At 45.3% G+C, this 22,898-nt stretch overlaps 1 protein-coding gene across 3 annotated transcripts in view; it reads left to right on the top strand.

The window, feature by feature from the left end:
• Positions 1-22,898, top strand: part of Fanci (FA complementation group I) — a 52,171-nt gene that overhangs the window by 26,428 nt on the left and 2,845 nt on the right. For 2 of the 3 annotated variants that reach the window (XM_050153989.1, XM_050153990.1), the window contains exons 15-34: positions 1,501-1,628; positions 2,281-2,351; positions 3,481-3,595; positions 5,114-5,236; positions 9,613-9,681; positions 11,934-12,035; positions 13,139-13,321; positions 13,395-13,516; positions 13,947-14,111; positions 14,531-14,710; positions 15,896-16,062; positions 17,868-17,950; positions 18,748-18,864; positions 20,163-20,214; positions 20,364-20,491; positions 20,575-20,643; positions 20,820-20,928; positions 21,043-21,230; positions 21,853-21,906; positions 21,988-22,047. In XM_050153989.1, coding sequence (XP_050009946.1) covers positions 1,501-1,628; positions 2,281-2,351; positions 3,481-3,595; positions 5,114-5,236; positions 9,613-9,681; positions 11,934-12,035; positions 13,139-13,321; positions 13,395-13,516; positions 13,947-14,111; positions 14,531-14,710; positions 15,896-16,062; positions 17,868-17,950; positions 18,748-18,864; positions 20,163-20,214; positions 20,364-20,491; positions 20,575-20,643; positions 20,820-20,928; positions 21,043-21,230; positions 21,853-21,906; positions 21,988-22,047 — 2,285 coding nt within the window. The remainder of the gene's footprint in view (positions 1-1,500; positions 1,629-2,280; positions 2,352-3,480; positions 3,596-5,113; positions 5,237-9,612; positions 9,682-11,933; positions 12,036-13,138; positions 13,322-13,394; positions 13,517-13,946; positions 14,112-14,530; positions 14,711-15,895; positions 16,063-17,867; positions 17,951-18,747; positions 18,865-20,162; positions 20,215-20,363; positions 20,492-20,574; positions 20,644-20,819; positions 20,929-21,042; positions 21,231-21,852; positions 21,907-21,987; positions 22,048-22,898) is intronic. The other variant, XM_050153991.1, reaches the window with a different exon arrangement.

Raw genomic sequence — 22,898 nt, 5'->3', positions numbered from 1 at the left:
GACAAACAAAAAAAAAAAAAAAAAAAAAAAAAAAAAAAAAAAAAAAAAAAAGAAGAAGAAGAAAAAAAAAAGAACTCATTAATTTCACACCTTTCTCTTTTCTGTTGAAAAATATTAAGCTGTGAGTTTTCCTCTAAATGTCTTGTTAGATGTCCCACACTTCTGGAGTTTCCATTTAGTCCAAATCTTTTAAAATTTCCCTGTGATCTGTTCTTTAGCCCTCATTGTAATTTAGAGGTGGCTCATTTAGTGTCCCAGTATCTGAGGACTTTCTTCTTTTTACAAGGTGTCATCTTGTTACTGGTTTCTAAGTTGTGACCAGAGAACATAGTTTGTATGAGATTAATTCTCATAAGTTTTTGAGTCACAACTCCCTCCTTGGTTTCCAAGGTGGCTTTTGTCTTTCTCCCTGTAGCTCCCACCCCATAGTGTCACCAGATTAGTGTTCTCAAAATACCAGTGACTGCCACTGGAGTCCGTGCGCTCTTTTCTAAATCGTCGTCTCTCACCAGACCTGGTAATGACGCACAGCTGTAATCCCAGTACTCCGGGGGCTGAGGCAGGAGGATTGCAAATATAAAGTGCCTGGCCTCGGGTTTTTATCCTGACATTTCAAGTGGCCCTTTTCACATTGATCTCACTATTCCGGATCCTTCGCTCTGTTCGCTGACCTCCCTTCCCCTCTGTGTGGTTTTTAACCTTTTAGACTTTCCTGCATAGTTGGACATTCTGGGTTTCTGTGCACTAAATGGTACTAATTCTTTAGAATCTTGAATAATCCTTTTTCCTGATCTTTTAAAATACCCACAGTGACCTCCTCTTGTGCACTTCCTGTTTAAATTCTGTCCTTACTATTTGTTAGGTAATACGTTTAAAATTGCTAGGTACTTGATAGTCTGTTACTTTTTCTCATTTGAGATATTTTTGCTTGTATTCTGACTACATATAAAATTCTTTTTTTTTGTTTGTTTGTTTTTATTTTTTCGAGACAGGGGTTCCCTGTGTATCTTTGGCTGTTCTGGAACTCACTCTGTAGACCAGGCTGACTTCTACTCAGAGATCCACCTGCCTCTGCCTCCCAAGTGCTGGGATTAAACACGTGCACCACCATCGTCCACCTAAAATTCTTGAAAAAGAATATGCCTTATATATTCCTGATAGAACCATGTTTGCCCCCCCCCCCCCGCAAAAAAAAAAACCCTCACTATTTATTGACTTACTTTTGCTTAGAGATGAACACATTTGGCAATTGTGCAATCAGTGTAATGGGTTGTATTCTTTCTTTTAGACATTTTAAGTTTGCTATGTTGTATTATCACCAAAAAAAATGGGTAAACTATCCTGATAACACTGGGAAAAATATGCACTGGCAATAGAAAAGTTCATTTTAACAAAGAGACAAAATACTCAGCATTTCTTTCCTTGTATAGATTTAGATGCTTCCTTGTCTCGATTTTTATAGTTATGCGAAGCAATTAACTCTCCGGATTCTGCTTTCAGACTTGCTTTCGGATATCGTCAAATACGCACCTTTAATTCTGCAGAGCTGTTCTAAAGTCACAGAGACTTTTGACTGTTTGTCCTTCCTGCCCCTCCAGACGGTGCAGGGGCTGCTCAAGGCAGTGCAGGTAAGCCAGCTGACGCCCGGCTCTCCTCCCAGACCCCAGCGCTAGCAGCCTAGCCAGAACACGTGCTTACCCTGAGTCCAACAGTTCCCTACGGGAAGGCTAAATGCACAGAGACAGACGGCTTCCCAAGTCCGTTCCCTATGTATCTGTGTCCTTCAGCTCGTTTTCAAATTAGTCAAGTCCGGGAAAGAATCTTAAGAAATTAGTCAGCACAGTGCGTTTATGAAGGCATTCAAACTACTCTTTTGTTTGTTGGATTGATTGATTTTTGAAACAGCACCTCACTCTATAGCTCAAGCTAGCCTGGACTCAATGGGTAGTCAAGGCTGGACTCAAATTGGTACAGCCTTCCAGCCCTAGTCTCCTGAACTGTTGGGATTACAGTATCACATTAAGTAAATTTTAAATAAATACAGTATTATTTAAGTAATAAATACAGTATCTGGTTAAGTAAACACAGTATCACAGTATTGCAGCCTGTATCACCGTGCCCGACAGTAACAACTTGCAAGTTACGATTTCAAAGGGCGCTGCTGTCTTTGAGTGTCGTCAGCATCGACCGTCTGTCCACACAGACCCAAGCACACAACACCCTACTGGCATTCACAGAAAGGGGCTACGCTAATGTGGGGTGATCTGCTCTGTTCTTCAGCCGCTTCTCAAAGTCAGCATGTCGGTGAGAGACTCCTTGATCCTCGTCTTGCGGAAAGCTATGTTTGCCAGGTATGTGGCACTCGTTGGGGCCACAGGGGGCTACACCTTCTAATGGAAGTTATCTCTGCTATCTCCTGCTTGCCCCTGCTCAGAGCGGTCATGTGGACCCCTAGCCAGGACCAACACTCTCGGCAGGTAGAGTGTTATGTGCTTCTCAATTCTCCGAGTAACTTCAGGAAGTGCAAATATTATTTATAATTCTCATTTTGCAGCAGGACAGCTAGGCTTAGACATGATAAGTGACCAAAGAAGGGTAGACAGACAGCACATGGTATTGGAAATAGTCTACCATCAGTGTTGTGATCTCCAGTACCCCGCTCTTCCATCCCCATAGTGAGCAGCAGAATTGTGACCCAATCACTGGGGTAGCCTGTGATTATTGAGGGGCATGTGTCCTCCTTGGAGCGCATCCAATGCCACCTGACCCCTCTTCCTTTATGGTCTAGTCTATAAGCTGGAGATGATTAACACTGTCTCCCAGTAATACAATACATTGATACGTGGGAGGCATTTAATACTTTGAGGACAGGATACCCAGTTACCAAATTGGCTGTAATGCTTTCATACATGTCCAGAAGAATAACCAGCACCTAGCTGTTATCTCTGTTCTGGAATTGACAATTTTGTATTACCCCTCACCAAAAGCATGCCTGCATGGCAGGGTCATATGTTACAATCTCTGTAACATGCCTTGATCAGTGAGCCGCCGCTGGAAGCTGTCATTTTTCTGGCTGGAAGTTCCACGTGCCATCAAGTACTGTGCTCCTGCATAGACAGGAATCCTGTAGAAGGATGCACTCACTCAGACCCAGCAAAACTCAGCAATTTCCGTAGTTGTTCAGTATGTAGGTTCGAGTTCTAGCCCGGTTTATAGCTCAGGATTCTTCGGCTTGCCGTGGAGTCTCGCAAGCAGGGTAAAAGTACAGGTAGTCACGAGGTTAACTCGGTAATGGAAACCACCAACTGCATTCCTGTGCGGCCAGTTGCTCTGACACTGGCGCCTTGTCTCGAGCTGGGAGAGTCTGTTAGGCTTGGCTGGTGCTTGGCTGTCCGTACTTCATTCTCCTCCGTGTGAAATTTTTGTTCATTGCATTGCATATTCCTGTGCTGCTAACCTCTCTGTGAATTCCTGAGCTAGCCAGCTGGATGCCCGGAAATCCGCAGTTGCTGGGTTTTTGCTGCTCTTGAAGAACTTCAAAGTCTTAGGCAGCCTGTCATCCTCTCAGTGCAGCCAGTCTATTGGCGTCACTCAGGTAAGGGCCACTAGATTGACTGGCTGCCGCACGTTGCCTCAAGCCCAATAGCATATAACCATTTTTTTGTTGTTGTTCCTTCATGGGTCTCAGTAGCTCAGACCGCCCTAAATTTACAGTAATCCTCATGCCTCTGGCTCCTGCGCGCTGGAATTGTTAAGTGTAAGAACTGTCTTCATCCCATACTTATTAATAGCAGATTTGCTTTGTGTTAGACTATTGTTGTCTGATGTCGCAGAGAAGAGCCTTTATTTAGCTGCTGAACTAGACACTTGATTGAAATGTATATATAAAATTCATATATAAACCGGAGCGGTGGTGGTGCACACCTTTAATCCCAGCACTCGGGAGGCAGAGACAGATGGATCTCTGTGAGTTTTAAGCCAGCCTGGTCTACAGAGTAAGTTCCTGGACATGCTCCAAAGCTACAGAGAACTCCTGTCTTGAAAAACAAAAGAAAACAAAAACAAAACAAACTCTCTCTCGCGCTCTCTCTCTCTCTCTCTCTCTCTCTCTCTCTATATATATATATATATATATATATGTATGTATGTATGTATATTGCTGTGAAGAGACACCATGACTACAGAAACTTTTTTTAATATTTATTTATTATGTATACAATATTCTGTCTGTGTGTATGCCTGATGGCCAGAAGAGGGCACCAGACCTCATTGCAGATGGTTGTGAGCCACCATGTGGTTGCTGGGAATTGAACTTGGGACCTCTGGAAGAGCAGGCAATGCTCTTAACCTCTGAGCCATCTCTCCAGCCCCCAGAAACTCTTATAAAGGAAAACATTTAATTGGGCCTGGCTTACCGTTCAGAGGTCCAGTCCATCATCGTCATGGTGGGACATGAAGGCGGGCAGGCAGACATGGTGCTGGCTCAATGATGATGAGCAGATTCAGCAGCAGCCCCAAGACTCCTGAGTAGACAAGCATGGTCAGCTGGCCCTGAGAGGCCTCTGTTGCAAAGTTAGCCACGGTCCACACAGCTTCTTTCTGAATTCTGCATTCTTTAGTAGGGCTACCAATGGAAGCATTTGGATATATTGGGTTAAATAAAATAGCAGCACCTCATCTGCTCCATTTTGCTTTTTTTAAAACTTATTTTTTAAAGATTTTATTTATATGTAAGTGTTTTGCTTGCCTGTTAGTAAGTGCACATCTAAACAAGACTATCTCTAAAGCTCTTCGGTGTTTGCGGATGTTAAGAGCTAGACTTTTATGGAAGTCTTAAGGTTTTTAATGAAATCATGAATATCATGACTACTGGGTTGTCATAACTACATTGCATGAGGTAGTCTACCTTCCTGAGTAGTGCATTGTTCAAGTAAACCTTTTTAGAACAGCTTTAACCAGGATGAGTGACGTGGTGATGATGGTCACATCCGCCTGGGTCCTGTGTTTTAGCGCAGGGAGAGCTAGGCCTGGGATGTTTCCCTGGCCAAGGACACATCCTCCTGAGTGGACACTGCTTTAGGAGGCTGGACACGAGCTGCACTCTCCCTTCCAGGTGCAGGTGGACGTGCATAGCCGCTACAATGCTGTTGCCAATGAAACCTTTTGCCTTGAGATCATAGACAGTTTGAGAAGATGCTTAGGACAGCAGGCTGATGTTCGGCTCCTGCTTTATGAGGTAAGTCAGGAAAAGGGAAAAATATGTGTCGACCCCTCCAGAGAACAATCCTTATGTCAGTCTTTTTCTGGTTCTAGGAATACAGTAGATACGCCCTTGTGCAGTTAGTCAGTGGGTAGTAATAGTAAGTTGTAAAATTGTAAATAATTGATATGTCTTAACCATTTTAGTTTAATCTGAAATATTTAGATGTACGGCTAATATGCCAATCTGAATTTCACACCAAGTTTGTCATTGTGAGTTCTGTCTGTCATACACAGCATACCCTTACTTTATGGCCTCAAATTTCAAATTTTTGCATACCTAAACTAGCATTAAAAACTTCCAAAATGCTGGGCGGTGGTGGCGCACGCCTTTAAGCCCAGCACTTGGGAGGCAGAGGCAGGCGGATCTCTGTGAGTTTGAGGCCAACCTGGTCTACAAAATGAGTTCCAGAACAGCCAGGATTGTTTCACAGAGAAAGCCTGTCTCGAGAAGGGGAAAGAAAAAAAAAAAAAACTTCCAAGAGCTGGGTGTGGTGTCACCAGCTCCTGGTGCTGGCGAGACAGAGTGTCTTAGCTACTTTTCTGTTGCATGCTAACAGCTTGGCTAAGACAACTTCTAGGAAGAAGTGTTTAATTGGGGCTTACAGCTCCAGAGAATTCCTCACCGTCGTGGCGGGTAGCTTGACAACAGGCATGGCGCTGGAGCAGCAGCTGACCCCTTGTATCAGAATCCACCAACAAGAGGCAGGGGACTTTGAGGTGGTGGGAGGCTTTTGAAACCTCAAAGCCTACCTCTAGACACACCTAATCCTTCACAAAGGTTCCATCACCTGGGGACCAAGTATTCAGACATGAGCCTATAGGGGCGATTCTCAAACCACCACACAGAGGCAGGCAGAGCTACATCAAAAAGCAAAAACAGAACCAAGAAATGTTTGATAGACTTAGAAGGTTCAGGGTTTGGCTTTCCCCTTTTACAATGTCTTACCTCAGATTCATCAGAGATTAATTTTAGAGTTGCCTTTCTTAAATCTCTAATACACTTAGCTCAGTTTTAGTAAGAAGACGACCCTTCCTTCCTTCCTTCCTTCCTTCCTTCCTTCCTTCCTTCCTTCCTTCCTTCCTTCCTTCCTTCCTTCCTTCCTTCCTTCCTTCCTGTTTTTTAGGTGCAGACCTGATTCAGTCACATAACATAAAATGTCAGAAGAGTTAGCAACAAGCAGAAAACAAATACATAGCCCAGCTGCTGCAAACAGGACCCAGTGATTTTGAAAGATACATTGCTATTTCTAGTATCTGAGGTAGTCAGCATGTCATATATTTCAGCACAGATGTTCTGTGGAAGAGTGGAGACTATCAGACACTTTCAACAAGGAGGGTAGAGTGGGGCGGGGGCCGGGGGGACTGGGAGGAGTGGAGGGAGGGGAAACTGGTCAGGATGTAGTATATGAGAGAAGAATAAATTAAAAAAATTAAATTAAAAACCAAATGAGGATCAAAGTTATTTTAGAGAACAGTTTTTATTGTTTTGGGGTTTTTTTTTTGTTGTTGTGTTTTCTTGTTTGTTTTTGTTTTTGTTTTTTTTTTTTTTGGTCCTCCCCAATAGGATCTCATGCAGCCCAAGCTGGCCTCACATTCTCTGTGCAGCTGATGACCTTTAATCCTTGATGTGTTACTTGCCTCTGCCGCCCCAGGTGCTAGGAGTACAGGGAGTGCTGTTACGCCTGGCGTTCATTTGTCATCTTAGAACAATATTTATTGAGTGAGCTACAGAAGTCGATAGATACTGGGATTTTCAGGTTTATTGTCGAAATAGGGGGAATTTTAAAAAATTGTTTTAGGTTAGGAAAGTGGCAGGGAGCGTCAAATGCTTGTTGCTGAGAGGTGGAGATAGGAGGATTCCAGGGCTGACTGGCCAGGCAGCTACAAAGTCCAGGTTCCCTGGACGATGCTGCCTCAAAAACTAAGGTAGAGAGTGTTTGTGGAAGACTCAGTTCTGACCCTTAGCCTCCATATGTACGCGGGCACACGCATGCGCACACACATGCACAGAGATTGGTTTAGTAGTAGTGCTGGTTCTACTGTTTATATATACACATGTGTGTAAAATTTATATAGGTTGGTCATCTGACTTTGTGCTTGTAATCATTTTCTCATTTCATCACATTTTCTCTGGCAGCATGACTTTTAAAGCCAAATGAGATGTTCTGGGGTAGTGCACAGTAATTGAACTACACAGTTCGTGGCATGCCTTAGCAAACACCGAAACTCTCTCCCTGTCCCTCTCTCTCCTGCATGCTGCCAGTGAGCCACACATCTAGCCCTTAATTTTTTAAGTTTTTTTTAATTTTTAATTGTGTGTATGTGTGTATTTGTTTGTGTGTGTGTGAATGCAGGTTCCTGCAAACGCCAAGGAGCTGTAGTTACAGGCAGTTGTGAGCTCCTGGTGTTGGTACTGGGAATGGAACTTAGATTCTCTGCAAGAGTAACAAATGCTCTTAATCACTGAGCTATTAATTGGGGGGAGCTAAGCATAATGACCCCATCTGTAACCCTAGCACTGGGGTGACCAAGGAAGATGAATCATAAAAATTCATGAAAGTCTGGGCTACATAGGCTTTGTTATGCATGCAAGCACACATGCATGCACAGGTACATATACACAATGCATGCACAGACACACAACATGCATGCTTAGGCACATACACACATGCTGCACAGACACATACACAGCACACATGCTCAGGCACATACACACATGCTGCACAGACATACATGCTCCACAGACATACACACATGTTGCACAGATACATAGACACATACACATGCAGGCACAGGCACATACACACATGTTGCACAGGAACACACATGCATGCACAGGCACATACACATGCTGCAGAGATACATAACTTGCTCAAACAACATTCCTTTATGAGAAAATCTTTTAGAACCAGGCAGTAGTGGTGCACTCCTTTGATCCCAGCACTCAGGAGGCAGGGGCAGGAGAATCTCTGTGAGTTTGAGGCTACCCTGGTCTATAAGTCGAGTTCCAGGACAGCCAAGGCTGTTAAATTGAGAAGCCCTGTCTCAACCTCCCTCCCCCCCAAATCTTTTAGAAACTCTCAGCAAACTGAGTTCAGGAAGGAGCTTCCTCATCCTCAGAATAGTGCCAGGACGAGTGCTGTCCCTCTGGTGAGGAATGAAGGTATTTGTTCTCGGTGATTGATTATCATAGTGGAGGTGCTGTCTGCTACAAGACGAGGGAAAATGCAGGCATACAAATTAAAAGGAGAGGGCTGGAGAGATGGCTCAGTGGTTAAGAGCATTGCCTGCTCTTCCAAAGGTTCTGAGTTCAATTCCCAGCAACCACATGGTGGCTCACAACCATCTGTAATGAGGTCTGGTGCCCTCTTCTGGCCTGCAGACATACCTGCAGACAGAATGTTGTATACATAATAAATAAATATTTAAAAAAAAAATTAAAAGGAGAAACTAAAGCTGTGCTGCATTGCACAGCATCAGCAACACCAAACAATAACCACTGTTAAAGTGATTTCGTAAGATACACGGTAGTGTATGCTGTGAGAAGAGCAACAGCCTGGGAAGGTTTGTGAAAATTACACGCCCTAGCGCTGAATAGCTAGAAATGGAAAGAAAATAGTTAAAACAAATGGAAAGGAAACACTTAAGCCTTCAAATGTTATGAGAAAATAAATAAAATAATTTCTTTTCCTTTTGTTTATTAAAGAATAAAAAGAAAGATTAGACATGCTTACAAGTTGCTCAATATTGATAGTATTTTAAATCTCAAATCTGTAGTTTCAGTGTGAACTCAGAATGCTGGGATTTTTTTTTTTTTTTTGATTGAGGGTTTTTTTTTTTCTTTTTTCTTTTGTTGTTATTATTGTGTTTGTTTGTTTGTTTGTTTGTTTGTTTGTTTTGAGGCAGGGTTTCTCTGTAACAGTTCTGGCTGTCCTGGAACTCGCTTTGTAGACAAGGCTGGCTTCAAATTCACAAAGATCCTCCTGCCTCTGCCTCCCGAGTGCTGAGATTAAAGGCGCGAGCCATCACCACCTAGCTCAAAATACTGTTTTTAGAGTATACGTGTAAAGTAAGAAAATTTTATGGGTTGCAGAGATGGCACAACAGTTAAAGGGTGTTTAGCTCTTTTCAGAGAACCTGAGGTTCCCAGCCCTGTTTTAGGTGGCTTGTAACTGCCTGTAATTTCAGCTCTGGGGAATCCAGTGTCCTCTTTGTGCCTGCACAGGCACCCACACACCTGTGGCATATCCGTCACCCCACCCCCACCCCCACCCCACACAGACAACACATTAAAAAAGAACCGAGAACCAAGTAAGAGAAAGAATGATCTTGTCCCTGTGTTGTTTCTAGGGCTTCTACGATGTTCTTCGCCGGAACTCCCAGCTGGCCAGTTCGATCATGCAGACTCTCTTCTCACAGGTGAGCTGTCTCTATGGCTCATAGGGTTCAAATGAGGCAGGATGATGCTTTTCAGACTGGTAAATACAGCACAGCTCACAACTAGGATGCGAGTGAATTGTAGGCACGCCTTGCTTCACTGACCTGCTGCTGTCTTGCTAGCCTCTAAATCTTCCTTGAAGTCTCAGTCTTCTCCTTAAATCAGGACACTATATGGAACTATTCAGTTTTATTATATATATGTTTTGAGACATGGGTGTAGTCCAGGCTGCACTGCACTCATGATTATGCAGTTGAAGCTGTCTTGATTTTTTCTGAGTTTTAATTTTTTCTTTATGGTTTATTTAGCTTTATTTTATGTGCATTGGTGTGAAGGTGTCAGATCCCCTGGAACTGGATTTTCAGATAGTTTTGAGCTGCTATGTGGGCACTGGGATTTGAACCCGGGTCCTCGGGAAGAGCAGTCAGTGCTCTTAACCGCTGAGCCATCTCTCCAGCCCCTTTTCTGAGTTTTAATTCTGCTGTTAAAGTACTGGGATTTCAAACATCCACCACCACTTCAGGCTTCAGAAAATTGCTTGGTTGGTTCTTTTGAAGTGGGGTCTCACAGTATATCCCTGCCTGTCCAGGGTGGTGGTGGCCCACGCCTTTAATCCCAGCACTCGGGAGGCAGAGGCAGGTGGATCTCTGAGGCCAGCCTAGTCTACAAGAGCTAGTTCCAGGACAGGCTCCAAATGTACAGAGAAACCCTGTCTCGAAAAACCCTCTCCAAAAAAAAAAAAAAAGTATTTGCCATCACACCTTAGTTAGGGTTCTGTTTCTGTGAAGAGATACAACAACTCTTACAAAGGAAAACATTTAATTGGGGCTGGGCTGGTTACAGTTCCGAGGTTTAGTCCATGGTTTAATCCATGGCTGGAAGCACGGTGGCGTGCAGTGGACACAGTACTGGAAAAGGAGCTGAGAGTTCTATATCTGGATCACAGAGCACAGGCAGAGAACTGACTTGAATTTCTGAGACTTCAAAGCCTGCCCCCGATGACACACATCCTCCAACAAGGCCACACCTCCTAATAGTGCCACTCACTATAGGCCTTTGGGGGCCACTTTTATTCAAATCACCACAGCACCCAACTCAAAAGATGTTTTAAATCGATTACACACTTGAAAGGACCATCAAGATGAGCCAAGTTCAGATGAAGACATCACATGTAAATAAATTCTCAAGATTCTTATATTAAGCATTATCAAAATCTTTTTTTTTTTAACCAGCTATATAACATTCTCCACTGGGAGGGCTCAGGTAGGCCCCTAGTCCACCATTTTCCTGCAATTAGATGTGGACTGATAGGAGGCCATCCCCATTGCTTCATGGTAATTCTGGGAGAAAAATCCATTTGAAATTAAGGTCTTAGATATTAAGCTATTGGAAGGCCTTTGCTCTCGGAAACTCCTCACTGGGTTTTGGCGTGTTCCTCTGGATAATGTGTGCCCTGGTAGCTAAACCATATCTTCCAGGCATCATCACACTGTAACAGGAACTGAAAACGTGTCTGAGGCATAGAGCAGCGCTTTCCAACATAGGTCAGCAGGTGGACCAGTAAAACCCTGCAGACTTCAGGAGAGGACAGACAGACGCAAATAAGAGCCAAGATTTGTTTTAAGGCTCTGTTGTGTTTGATGTTCTTTGTGCATATTGTAATGGTTAAACCTTATATAGCTTTACTTTCACCAGTAGACTCAGTTTTCAAATGAAGACCTAAGATTTGGGTTACTGTCACAATTGGTAATAGAGATAGTACTGGTTTAGACTCAGGACGCAATACTCTTTTCAAGAATCTTATTCGTTGGCAGCTTCGCACATGTATGTAGTATATCTTGATCATGTTCGCACACACCCCAGCTCCCCCGGGCACCCCCTAATACATCCCCCATCCACCTTCAGGCTTTCCTTGTTCTTTTTGTAACCCACTGGGTCCATTGACACTTGATTTGCCCCAGTATTTTTCATCAGATTTTCTGAAACCGCTGGTTGCCTTTGCAGGTTTAGAGGCCGATAAGAAGGGAGTAAGAGTAAAGCAGAAAAAGTTGCCTTGATCAGGGCTGTGCCGGCAGCACTTTGAAAGGCTGTGGGCAGGCCAAGCCATAGAAATCGGTTACGTCATTCTTTGGGCAGTTGGGAGATGTCTTAGAAGGCTCAGGTGCCGTCAGCTCGAAGTGTTAAATACTCAGGAAGTATTCACAAGTCCTGATTTTTCTGTCTCATTGTACAGTTAAAGCTGTTCTATGAGCCAGAACCTGATCTGCTGCCTCCTCTGAAGCTGGGAGCTTGTGTTCTGACCCAAGGAAGTCAAATCATTCTACAAGAACCGCTGGTAAGACTTGGCCGCCCCCGCAGCCCCTGGCTCACCACTCTCAGTGGTAAGGTTGACCACAGTAGGTCACATCCTCCCCGAACCTTTTCTAGTTCTTTCAAGGAGTTTTACTCTTTACTTTGCCATGTCCATTATCAGTGACCCATTTTAAGATTTATTCATTGCATGTTATGTGTAGGAGTATTATGTGTATAACATTGTGTGTTATGTGTATGTATGATATGTGTAGGAGTATTTGCCTGCATGGCTGTATGTGTATCATGGGTGTTCCTGGGGCTTAGAGGCCAGAAAAGAGGTCACTGGGTCCCCTGGAACAGAGTTTCAGCCAGTTGTGAACCACAGTGTGGTTGCTGGAACTCGAACCCAGGTCCTCTACAAGAGGACCAAGTGCCACTGCTGAGCCAGCTCCCTGCTTTGATCTCTTGGTCACTGTCTCCCTGTTAGTACTTCACTAATCATGACAACCACCTCTTCCTAAGAGTGTCGTATCTGTCCCTTGCAGAGCTTTGGTTACACACTGATAGAAGCGTGGTACACGCAGGAGTCAATAAATCTGTTTCCTTAGTCTGGAGGGAGTGCGTGGCTTCAGTTGAGCTGCGGTGTGCACTCTGGTGAACTCTAGAGAGACGAGGCCAGGGCTCCTTTCTTAGCTAGCTGCAGAACGGTGGGAAGAGATGGCAAAAAAGTGAAACGTCTCACATGTGACTAGGAAAATGGGGAGAGGTTGAGTTATCCCATCTGGTCTTCGTTAATGTAGCTTCAGTGCCATGAGGTGAGGCCGTGTTGGTGTCCCGAAGATTCCCTCAGCATAAACCCCTGTCTCTATAACAGCTTTCAGGACTAGGAGCTAGAGGCCGGTTAGCTTCCCAGTGGGGCTCTCACGGTGTTGGTATCAAGTCAGAGAGCACGTGGAGTTTCTTTCTGAAATGTTAGCGTCTTACGGGGCCAGTTCTCGGGAAACACCGCTGTCGGTTCAGTCTTTCAGAAGGAACACACTTCCCTTCCCCAGCTTTGCTAATTCAGATGTACCTGCCGTGTGGTGCCAGTGAGTCCCACGAGCTGCGGAACAGTGCCGTAGGTGGTTGTTTCTCGTTTGCTTCTAGGATCACCTGCTGTCTTGCGTTCACCATTGCTTGGCCTGGTATAAGAGCAGAGTGATCCCCCTGCAACAGGGGGATGAAGGGGATGAAGGAGAGGAAGAAGAGGGGCTGTGCCATGAGCTGGACGACATGCTGGAGTCCATTACTGTCAGAATGATTAAGAGTGAGCTAGAAGACTTCGAGCTGGTAATTGCTGAGCCCTCGGCTGCGCGGACCTACGGAGGCTTTAGCAGCGCGCTAATTTGTATTTGTCTTTTAGGATAAATCAGCAGATTTTTCTCAGAGCACTAGCGTTGGCATCAAGAATCATATCTGTGCCTGTCTCATAATGGGAGTGTGTGAAGTTCTGATAGAATATAATTTCTCCATCAGTAACTTCAGGTAAGGGTTGTTGTGACCCTTCATATAGTTTTATCATTTGCTGGTTTACTCTAGCGTCACGTTAGTGCTAGGATTAAAGATGTGTGCCACCACACTCAATGTTCTTTCTACCAGGCCTGTGGATTTTGTCTTTCTGCAAGCTTTCATTTATTCAAAGTTCCCAGATCTTCAATTCAAGTACTCTTGACTCTTAATAGAAGGATTTTATTGGGGTAGTACTGAGCTTCCATGAACTTTGGAAGAAATCAGAGGAAAGAAAAAAGGCTCCTGAGGTTGCTGTGACTTGGGAATGCCATGCTAATGAGGGCCCATTGACTCACAATGCCTGCTCTAAGATGAGACATTTGTATGGGGCTCTCCATCTTCTCTGGGAAGCAAGGCGCAAGGAGCTGACGCTGCTTGTCTTTGCTCTCTCTTCCCTTTGGCGCAGCAAGAGTAAGTTTGAGGAGATCCTGAGCCTATTTATGTGTTACAAGAAATTCTCTGACATCCTCAATGAAAAAGCTGGTAAAGGCAAGACGAAAATGACCAGCAGGACAAACGGTAGCCTCTTGTCCATGAAGTTTGTGTCTGATCTTCTCACGGCTCTGTTCAGGTAAGAGTCTCCTTGTGCCGAGGGGCAGTTCAGTAAAGAGAACGCGTGCCCAGTTTCCCCGCATTGCCTATCTGGAGTCACAGTGCATGCCGTATTACAGACAGTAGGAAATAAGGAGGTTTAGTTTGCTTCACTTGAAAATTGCATCACTCAAGGTAGGCTTTCTACAGAGGGAGGCGTACCTCAGCATCATTAAAGCAGACGGGAAGCCGGGGCCTAGTGAGTGAGAAGTATGAATTCTAGGCCAGCACTCACCACGTGGCTGTATCTCACCCCATTTTTCTTTTGGACAGGGTCATGTTCAGTTGCCCAGTCAGCCTTAAACTTGCAATCCTCCTGTCTCAGCCTCCCAGGTGCTGGGATTACAGGCTGCACCACCAGGCTCAGCTCCTTCCTCCCTCCCTTTACTCTCTCTCTAGAGACAGCATCCAGAGTCATGAAGAGAGCCTGTCTGTCCTGCGGTCCAGCAATGAGTTTATGCACTACGCAGTGAACGTAGCTCTGCAGAAGGTCCAGCAGCTAATACGAAGAGGGCACGTGAGTGGTCCTGATGGCCAAAACCCAGACAGGATCTTCCAGAACCTCTGTGACATAACTCGGTAAGCCGCTCTCAACTGCAGTCTGAGAGCTTGTGTATTGTGGATTCTGCAAGACAGGAAATTCGGGAGAGACAATCGGGCGTGTGTCAGGAGTGAAAGCGGAGTATCTCGTAGTGAGGCTTTTTTCTCTTCTGTTTTGTGTGGCTTGTCTCATATAAAATCTCACTGCATTCTCAGGAGAGAAAAGGGTATATTATTGCATAGTGACTGAATTGTGCATAAAGTAAGCATGACATTCCTAACTGTACACACACTTGACAGCAGATTAAACACTTACAAGAGAGAAATGGCGCCTGTACTGCAGCACCTGGCTAAGAATGCAGTCATAGTGAACGGCCTTACAGAGCACATGGCCATCAAGAATAAGGTGATGGACAGACTGTTACATCCCTGCTGCACATTGAATACTCCTTAGCTATAAATGCAGAATAGGGGCTGGAGATGTAGCTTACTGAAGAAAGCTTGTCCAACAGGCTTGGGGCCCTGGGTTTGCTCTCCAGCAGTACGTAAAGCCAGGTGCGGTGGCACAAGCCTCTAATCCCAGCCCTAGGTGGGTCAGAACTTAGCCACACAGCAAGTGTGAGAGACAAGCCTGGCTGGGGCTGGAGACGGCTCTGAGGTTAAGGCTGTTTTTCCCGATGACCCAGTTCTATTTCTAGCACCCATTTGAACACAGTGGTTCAAAACCGACAGTAACTCAGTCCCAGGGGATCTGATACCTTCTTCTGCAGGCATTGCACACTCGTGGCCCTCAGACATGCATACTGGCGAAAGCATTCATACACATAAAATTTAAAAAGGAAAAAGAATTTAAGAGATAATCCTGGGTAATGAGGTCCTGTTTAACAATAAAAACAAAAGAATGCCATCTATCAATATTTGCAGCAAGAGGTGAACCTGAAAGACATGCTGGATCACAAAGGCTCTAGCCTTCTGTTCAATGATAGCACTTGCATAGGGTTACTTGTAAAACGCATAATTGTGGGAAAAGAAATGAGGCCGGTAGTTGCTTGTAAGTCAAGGAGGAAAGTTGACTATCAGGGAGGCATAGAAACACCCAGTGGTGAGGCAGTTTCATAGGTGTAAGTTTCTGAAACTTCACAGAACCTTTGTTTACACAGGATAAAGTGTACTATATCTAGATTGACATTAATGGTTCGTGTTGACAACTTTCCCACTCTTTAGGGTCTTACTGTGGAGATACACGTCTATTCCTACCTCCGTGGAAGAGTCGGGAAGGAAAGAGAAAGGAAAGAGCATCTCATTGCTGTGCTTGGAGGGTTTGCAGAAGACATTCAGCGCCGTGCAACAGTTCTATCAGCCCAGGATCCAGCAGTTTCTCAGGGCTCTGGGTAGGCATTACAGGCTCATAAATAACTTGCTTTGGTTTCTCCATAACCAAACCCTTTGAGTCTACCCGTTCACCTATCAGAGAATGCCTAAGAAGGGCCCTAGGGCTGCTGAGAGTGGATTCAGGGCCTGAGAAGGATGCTAGGAAGGCTGAGGGTGACATCTAGTGGATTCAGGATCTGCACTTAACTGCAAATGGTGACAGCATTAAGAAAGCCGGGCATGGTGGCGCACGCCTTTAACAGTACTTGGGAGTCAGAGGCAGGTGGATCTCTGTGAGTTTGAAGCCAGCCTGGTCTTCATGGTGAGTTCTAGGACAAGCAAGAGCTACATAATAAAGAGGCCCTGTCTCAGTCCCCACAAAAAGAAAGTGAAATTAAAAAATATTAAATCAGCCTCCAGACTTTTTTTTTTTTAATTCTAAAATTTTAGCTATCCCTAGGCGTGATGACTCAGACCTGTAATCCCAGTACTTGGAAGCTAAGTTAGGATCACAAGTTCGAGGCCAGACACAGCTCATATTGAGTATCTGGACTGTGAAACCCAGTCTCAAAATAATATAATTCTAAATATTAGTTCCCTCCAAAGTTGGGGTGTGGTGGTACATGCATAAAAAACCTAGCACTCAAGGGGGAAAGGCAGGAAGAGAACCACAAATTTGAGCCTGCATAATTTCTAGGGTAGCAGAGGCTACAGAGTGAGACCCTACCAAAACCAAGTGTGTGTGTATTACATCTGTTGTTTTTTTAAATAATTTTTATTTGTATTTTATGTACATTAATATTCTCCCTGCATGTATGTCTGTGTGAGGGTGTCAGATTCCTTGAACAGGAGTTACAGACAGTTATGAGCTGTCATATGGGTGCTGGGACTTGAACCCTGGTCCTCTGGAAGAGCAGCCAGCACTCCCAACCACTGAGCCATCTCTCCATCCTCTATAGTTTTTTTTTTTAATTAAAAACAAACAAAAAGTGCCTGGGCCTGGAGCGGTGGCTCAACAGTTAAGAACACTTGCTGCTTTTCCAGCACTCTCATGGTGGCTCACAGCTGTCTGTTAGCTCCAGTTCCAAGGGGATCTGATGCCCTCTTCTAGCCTCTACAGTTACGTGGGTACTGCATACACATGGTGCACAGATACACATGCAGGCTAAATACCCATACACATAAAATTAAAGGAAAAATTCTATGTAATAAGAGGCCGTTTGTTCCCAGCTGCCCAGCCCTGAAATAACCACACAGAAACTGTATTAATTAAATCACTGCTTGGCCCATTAGCTCTAGCTTCTTATTGGCTAACTTTTACATCTTAATTTAACCCATTTCTATTCATCTTTGTATTGCCACGTGGTTTACTGGGTATAGTTCCATTCAGCATCTGTCTCTGGCGGGGTTATATGGCTTCTCCTGACTGCCCTTCTCCCAGCATTCAGTTTAGTTTTCCCCACCTAGCTCTGTTCTGCCCAGCTATAGGTCCAAAGCAGTTTCTTTATTCATTAACCAATAAAAGCAACACAGACAGAAGGACCTCCCACGCTAATTCTAAGTAAACAGAGGGCTGAGAACACAGCCTAGTTGGCAGAGCGCTTGCCTAGAACATATGAGGACCTAGGTTCAACCCCTAGTACCAGAGTGCGGGGGCCAAAGAACAGCTGCTATCCCAGCATTCAGGAAGCCGAAACGGGGATTACAGGTTCAGGGCTTACATAGGACATTCCAGGCTGGGTTGAGTTATTACTTTGACCTTGTCTCAACAAAAACAAAACAAAAACCTAAGTCAGTTTGAAAAAAGGATTCTTTCCATTTCCAGATGTCACAGGCACAGAAGAAGAGGGAGAAGAAGCAGGTGTCACTGTCACTCAGAGAGCTACATTCCAGATCCGGCAATTTCAGGTGAGAAGCTTGGCAAAGCGGTTGTGTTAGCCTCTTCCAGGAGGAGTCAGACAGGAAGTAAGAGGCGGCCCTTAGATGTTGGGACGGCTCCAGTGAGGATCCAGGAGGCAGAACTCGGGGCCTCTGAGAATCCTTTCTAAGGTGACAGAGAAAGGAGCCAACTCTCAGGGCAGGTTTTTTGGTTTGATTATATGGTATAATTTGGCCTTGTCCATGGATACCTGGACTGGAAAACAGAAGCCTGTGACGTTTCTTACCTGTAACTGTCCAAGTACCAGTGTGTTCCATGGCCAGGGTTTCTTTAACAGATGATGGGTTAACGTTCCTGCCGTGTCCCAGGACTTCCTGTTGCTGGAACACTGACAGGGACAGAAGAGGTAAAGCTCCTGTAGGGAGCACCACTGTAGTCAGGAAGACTGCTGAACGGATACTCGAATCAGACTGATTTCACGGTCAGCACAGGCGTCAGGGGAGCTGAGTTTGGGGCCTGGTCTAGCCTTAAGGTCAGAGGCTGAATGCTAGCTCCAAGCAGATGAGGACCACCAGAAACTAGTTTGTTCCCCGTGTGCTGCAGGGTGTAAGACAAAAAACGGCCCTGGTTTTCAAGAGAAGGCTCAGTTTATAGTTGAAACAGAAAACTGCTGCTCACTCCAGGTTTCCTTCCCGATTTTTATCCCCTTGGGATTACAGAGCTTTGAATCCTTCTGTTCCAGCCTTGAGGCATTCTGGGTAGATGTCTCTCTCTTCTCTGGTACAAAATGCCTACTCCCATCTGTGTGCATCCACTCCTTTTGCAGAGGTCCCTATTGAACTTGCTGAGCAGTGAAGAGGAAGATTTTAACAGCAAAGAGGCCTTGCTGCTCATGGCGATTCTCTCCACCTTGTCCAGGCTGCTGGAGCCCTCCTCTGCTCAGGTAGCAACTGTGCTTGTTGAGTCCCTGGTAGGACCCCTCACAAGGCAAGAACTGTGTCGTCTTAAAAGTATACAGCTAGGGCTGAGGCTGTGACTGCTTGGTAGGACCTGTGCTTACCTGTACACAGCCCTCCATCTGGTTCCCAGACATAAATCTGGTGTGATGGCGCATGCCTGTCACAAAGGAAGACCGTACACTCAGGGCTATCCTTGGCTACATAGCAAGTTTGAGGCCAGCTTACTTTAAAAAAAAAATCAAACAGAAGTATCCCTCTAACTGTTTTTGAAGGAGCTGTAGGGTGTGTCTTTTCCTATACATTGTTTCTGTCAGAGCACATACAGCCAGAGAAGGTCAAGAGCATGTTTGTTTTGTCGACTATAAACACTGTTTATATCAGACAGGTTTGTCTTTGGTGGCCTCAGCCTTTTTAGCATGGTTGGTTCTTTCTCAGTCCTGTGCTTCTTGATGTTTCTGCCTCTTCTGAAATGACAGAGTTTTAATTGTGAAGGTAGCTGAAGTTCAGCATTTGGATTTCGTAGGGAACAAGCAAAGTTTGAGGAGAATTTAGCAAATGATACGCCATGAGTGTGACCACAATCCCAAAGTAGAAATACCTGCAGAGATGGATTGTATGTATATATGTGTTAGGTGTGTGTACATATAGATTGCCCATCCAATTGAGCGTTCACACATAAAAAGAATGAGAGAAGGACCGTTTTGGTGGATCTCTTCAACAGTACTATCTCCACAGGGCAGTAAAGGATGCCATAGGAGCCAGCAATCCATCCATATCTACCCTGTCCTGTTGAAGCTCTAGGGGCCAAGGCTTGTCATGTGGGCTCTTGCCCCCAGGAACTGCTGTTCCCTGAGAGACTGTCACCTATGGTGGGGGGGGGGTTGCATTTGAGAATTGGAGGGCAGAGGCTAATGTCCTAGATCCAGGTTAGCCTGGGAAAAGTTCCCTGTCTCCTCCTTCCCAGCTACAGTTCACCCCATACTGAAACAGCTTCATTCGTTCATACCTCATGTGTTTTGTATAGAGAGGAAAAAAAAAAACTGGGAAAGGAACAGAATTGTGTGGTTGGGGAGTTTGAGAAAAAATGAGTTTTGGGAAGACTGATGGATAGAAAATATTTAATAGAAAAAAAGAAGACAGAGTCTGACTTTGTAGCCCTGGCCAGCCTAGAACTCAGTGTGTAGATTGAGCTGGCCTTCAACTCACCGAGATCTGCCTGCTTCTGCCTCCCAAGTGCCACCGTACCCAGCACCGTTTTAACAACTGAAGGTCTTTTGTTTAGTTTATGCAGATGTTATCCTGGACGTCTAAGATTTGCAAGGAATACAGCCTGGGTGAGTTTCCTGTCTCCCTTCTTGACGGCTTTCTACAGAATCATCACCAAAACCTGTTAGAGAGGGGTTCCCTTTAGCGTCAAGAGCGGGCCAGTCTGCAAAAGCCGTAACAATGAGTGACTCACACTTCCTTCCCTTCCTGCTCCTAGAGGATGCCTCATTTTGTAAGAGTTTGGTGAGCCTCTTCTTCAGCCTGCATGTCTTACATAAGAGTCCTGTCACCCTGCTTCGTGACTTGTCCCAGGATATCCATGGGCAGCTGGGAGACATAGACCAGGTAGCACAGCAAGTATAGTGTGGCATCCTGTGTGGGGAGTGAGGTCAAGGCACTGGTCTTAGGTCTTGCCCCTCCCTTTCCAGGATATAGAGATAGAGAAGACAAACCACTTTGCAGTAGTGAATCTGAGAACAGCTGCCCCCACTGTCTGCGTGAGTGCTGATGTGATCCGTGGCAAACAGCCCTTGCTGTCCCTTCCGCCCAGCTCCATCCACCTAAGGAGTGCTACAGTGGCTTCTGTCCTCGGGCCTGGAGGGTCCCTGTGGGCGCAGCGCTTGCTATTGCCCCAGCAATGTGAACCATGCCACACGCTCTTTTCCTTCCACAGTTACTCGTTCTGAGTCAGGCCGAGAAAGTCCTAGAAGAAGTGGACTGGTTAATTGCCCAGATTAAGGGCTCAGTGAACCAAGAAACCCTATCTGCTGAAGTGACTCCAGGTGGGGATTGTAATAAGGTGGAGCCCTTAAACTAGTTTTCCTGAGGTGGTTTGCTTTAATTCTCCTTTACTGTTAACGAGGAGACTGAACCGCATCAATTTCGTTCCTCTTCAGAAGCTGCCTCTTCTCAAGCAGTCCCGTCAAGTCCTCTCATGGAGAAAGCCATCATCATGCAGCTGGGGACCCTGGTTACATTCTTCCATGAGCTGGTGCAGACGGCCCTGCCGTCAGGCAGCTGTGTGGACACTTTACTAAAGGACCTGTCCAAAATCTACAGCACCCTAACAGCGTTTGTCAAATACGTGAGTTTTTGGAAGATAATCTGGCCCGCCCTACCTTCAGTGCCCGCCGGCCAGGTGCAGAGTGCCCCAGAACACAGCTCTTGCCACAACGCTGGCACAGTTTCATTTTCATTCGATCAGTAGTTAGGGGGGTTCTCCCCAGGTCAGGGCAGACGTACTTTAAGTCAGCATTGTCTGGCATGATGGATTTCACCTCTGGTGGGAATGACCATACCCACTTCTGGTCCTCAGTGAATCCAGGTGATGGGAACTGCGTAGTTTATGCCCTGTAAGTGATCTAGACTAAGTACCTAGGCACAGACGACACGGCCCTCTCTGGAACGTGCCCTGCTGTTGTGCTCCAGCCGCTACTGTGATGGAGACCCCGGGAGCCTGTCTTCTTTACTAGCAACTTAAGATTTACTTCCTAGCTCTAAGAACTCTGCCTGAAGGAGTCTTAAAGCATTGAGCTGGCCAAGTCAGAAGCAAACCTATTGTCGCCTGTTGTCTGGGAAGTTTGTGTGCTCCAAGAAGGGAAGGGAAGCTGTGTGTCTGGCCAGGCTCTCCATGTTCCCTTTCCTCTGTAGTCAGAGCAATGAGACGTGCTCCATGGCTGATGGGTAATCTAGGAATTCTTTGTTAGTGTCTGCAGGTGTGTCAGAGCTCCAGAGGAATTCCCAACACTGTGGAAAAGTTGGTGAGTTGAAAGCAGCTTTTCTAAGGGTGGGGGAATAGTTCATTGCTACAGTCACACTCATATCCTTCTCCTTTGGTACAGGTGAAGCTGTCCGGCTCTCATCTGACGCCCTTGTGTTACTCCTTCATTTCTTATGTACAAGTAAGTGATCTGGAGGCAAGAAAGGACTTAATGGAGGGCTGGCGCAATGAGTCAGTCCTGGTCTTTTTCTCTTAATGCTTGCAGGCGCGTCCTCTCACACTTCAGATACTTTCTTGTGGATGCCATTCCTTCAAATCTTTTATCTTCATAGGATATATCCATCCACTCAGGTTTTGAATCCCCCCCATCTTCAATTTTGCTTTTGAGACAGTCCTCCTGTATAGTGCAGGCTGGCCTTGAACTTGAGATCCACCTGCTTCCGCTCTGTTGTACCTAGCTTCTTCCTCTCCCTCTTTTGAGACAGGATCTTACTTTGTAGCCCTGGCTAGCCTGGCACTCGCTATATAGATGAAGCCTTGAACTCACAGAGATCCTCCTGCCCCTGCCTCCCAAGTGCTGGGATGAAAGGCATGTGCCACTGTGCCTAGCATATCATTCTTCATGTTTATATAGCCACAGAGATTTCATAAAGCATCCTTAGACTGAGATACCTCCGAAAGGGGATCCTAGAATAACAACTCATGTTCCCTCTCTTAAGAGTCATGTTGGATCACCAGCATTTTAAAAGTTCTGAGAGTTCCAACTGTATGTTCAATAGTGCTCTTCAAACAATTAACAATCAGGTAACATGACTGGGCAGGATAGATATAGCTAGAAATACAGTTGTCAGACTCCTATAATCCAAGTCCTGTTTTTTATTAGGATAGCTACCACCTAGCCCTTACCTATTATCGTTCTATGCATCAGCTTCTGCCTTCAGTATACTTTATATTAGGGGGGTTGACTGAATGGCTGAAAACAGACAGCTAGTAAAGGACTGAGACATAACCCCAGCTAGTTTGACTCTACAG

This window comes from Alexandromys fortis, unplaced genomic scaffold (genome assembly GCF_014885135.2).
Source record: "Alexandromys fortis isolate MF-2015 unplaced genomic scaffold, M_Fortis_MF-2015_v1.1 scaffold_86, whole genome shotgun sequence".
Taxonomy (NCBI): domain Eukaryota; kingdom Metazoa; phylum Chordata; class Mammalia; order Rodentia; family Cricetidae; genus Alexandromys; species Alexandromys fortis.
This window is presented reverse-complemented; position numbering and strand designations above follow the sequence as displayed.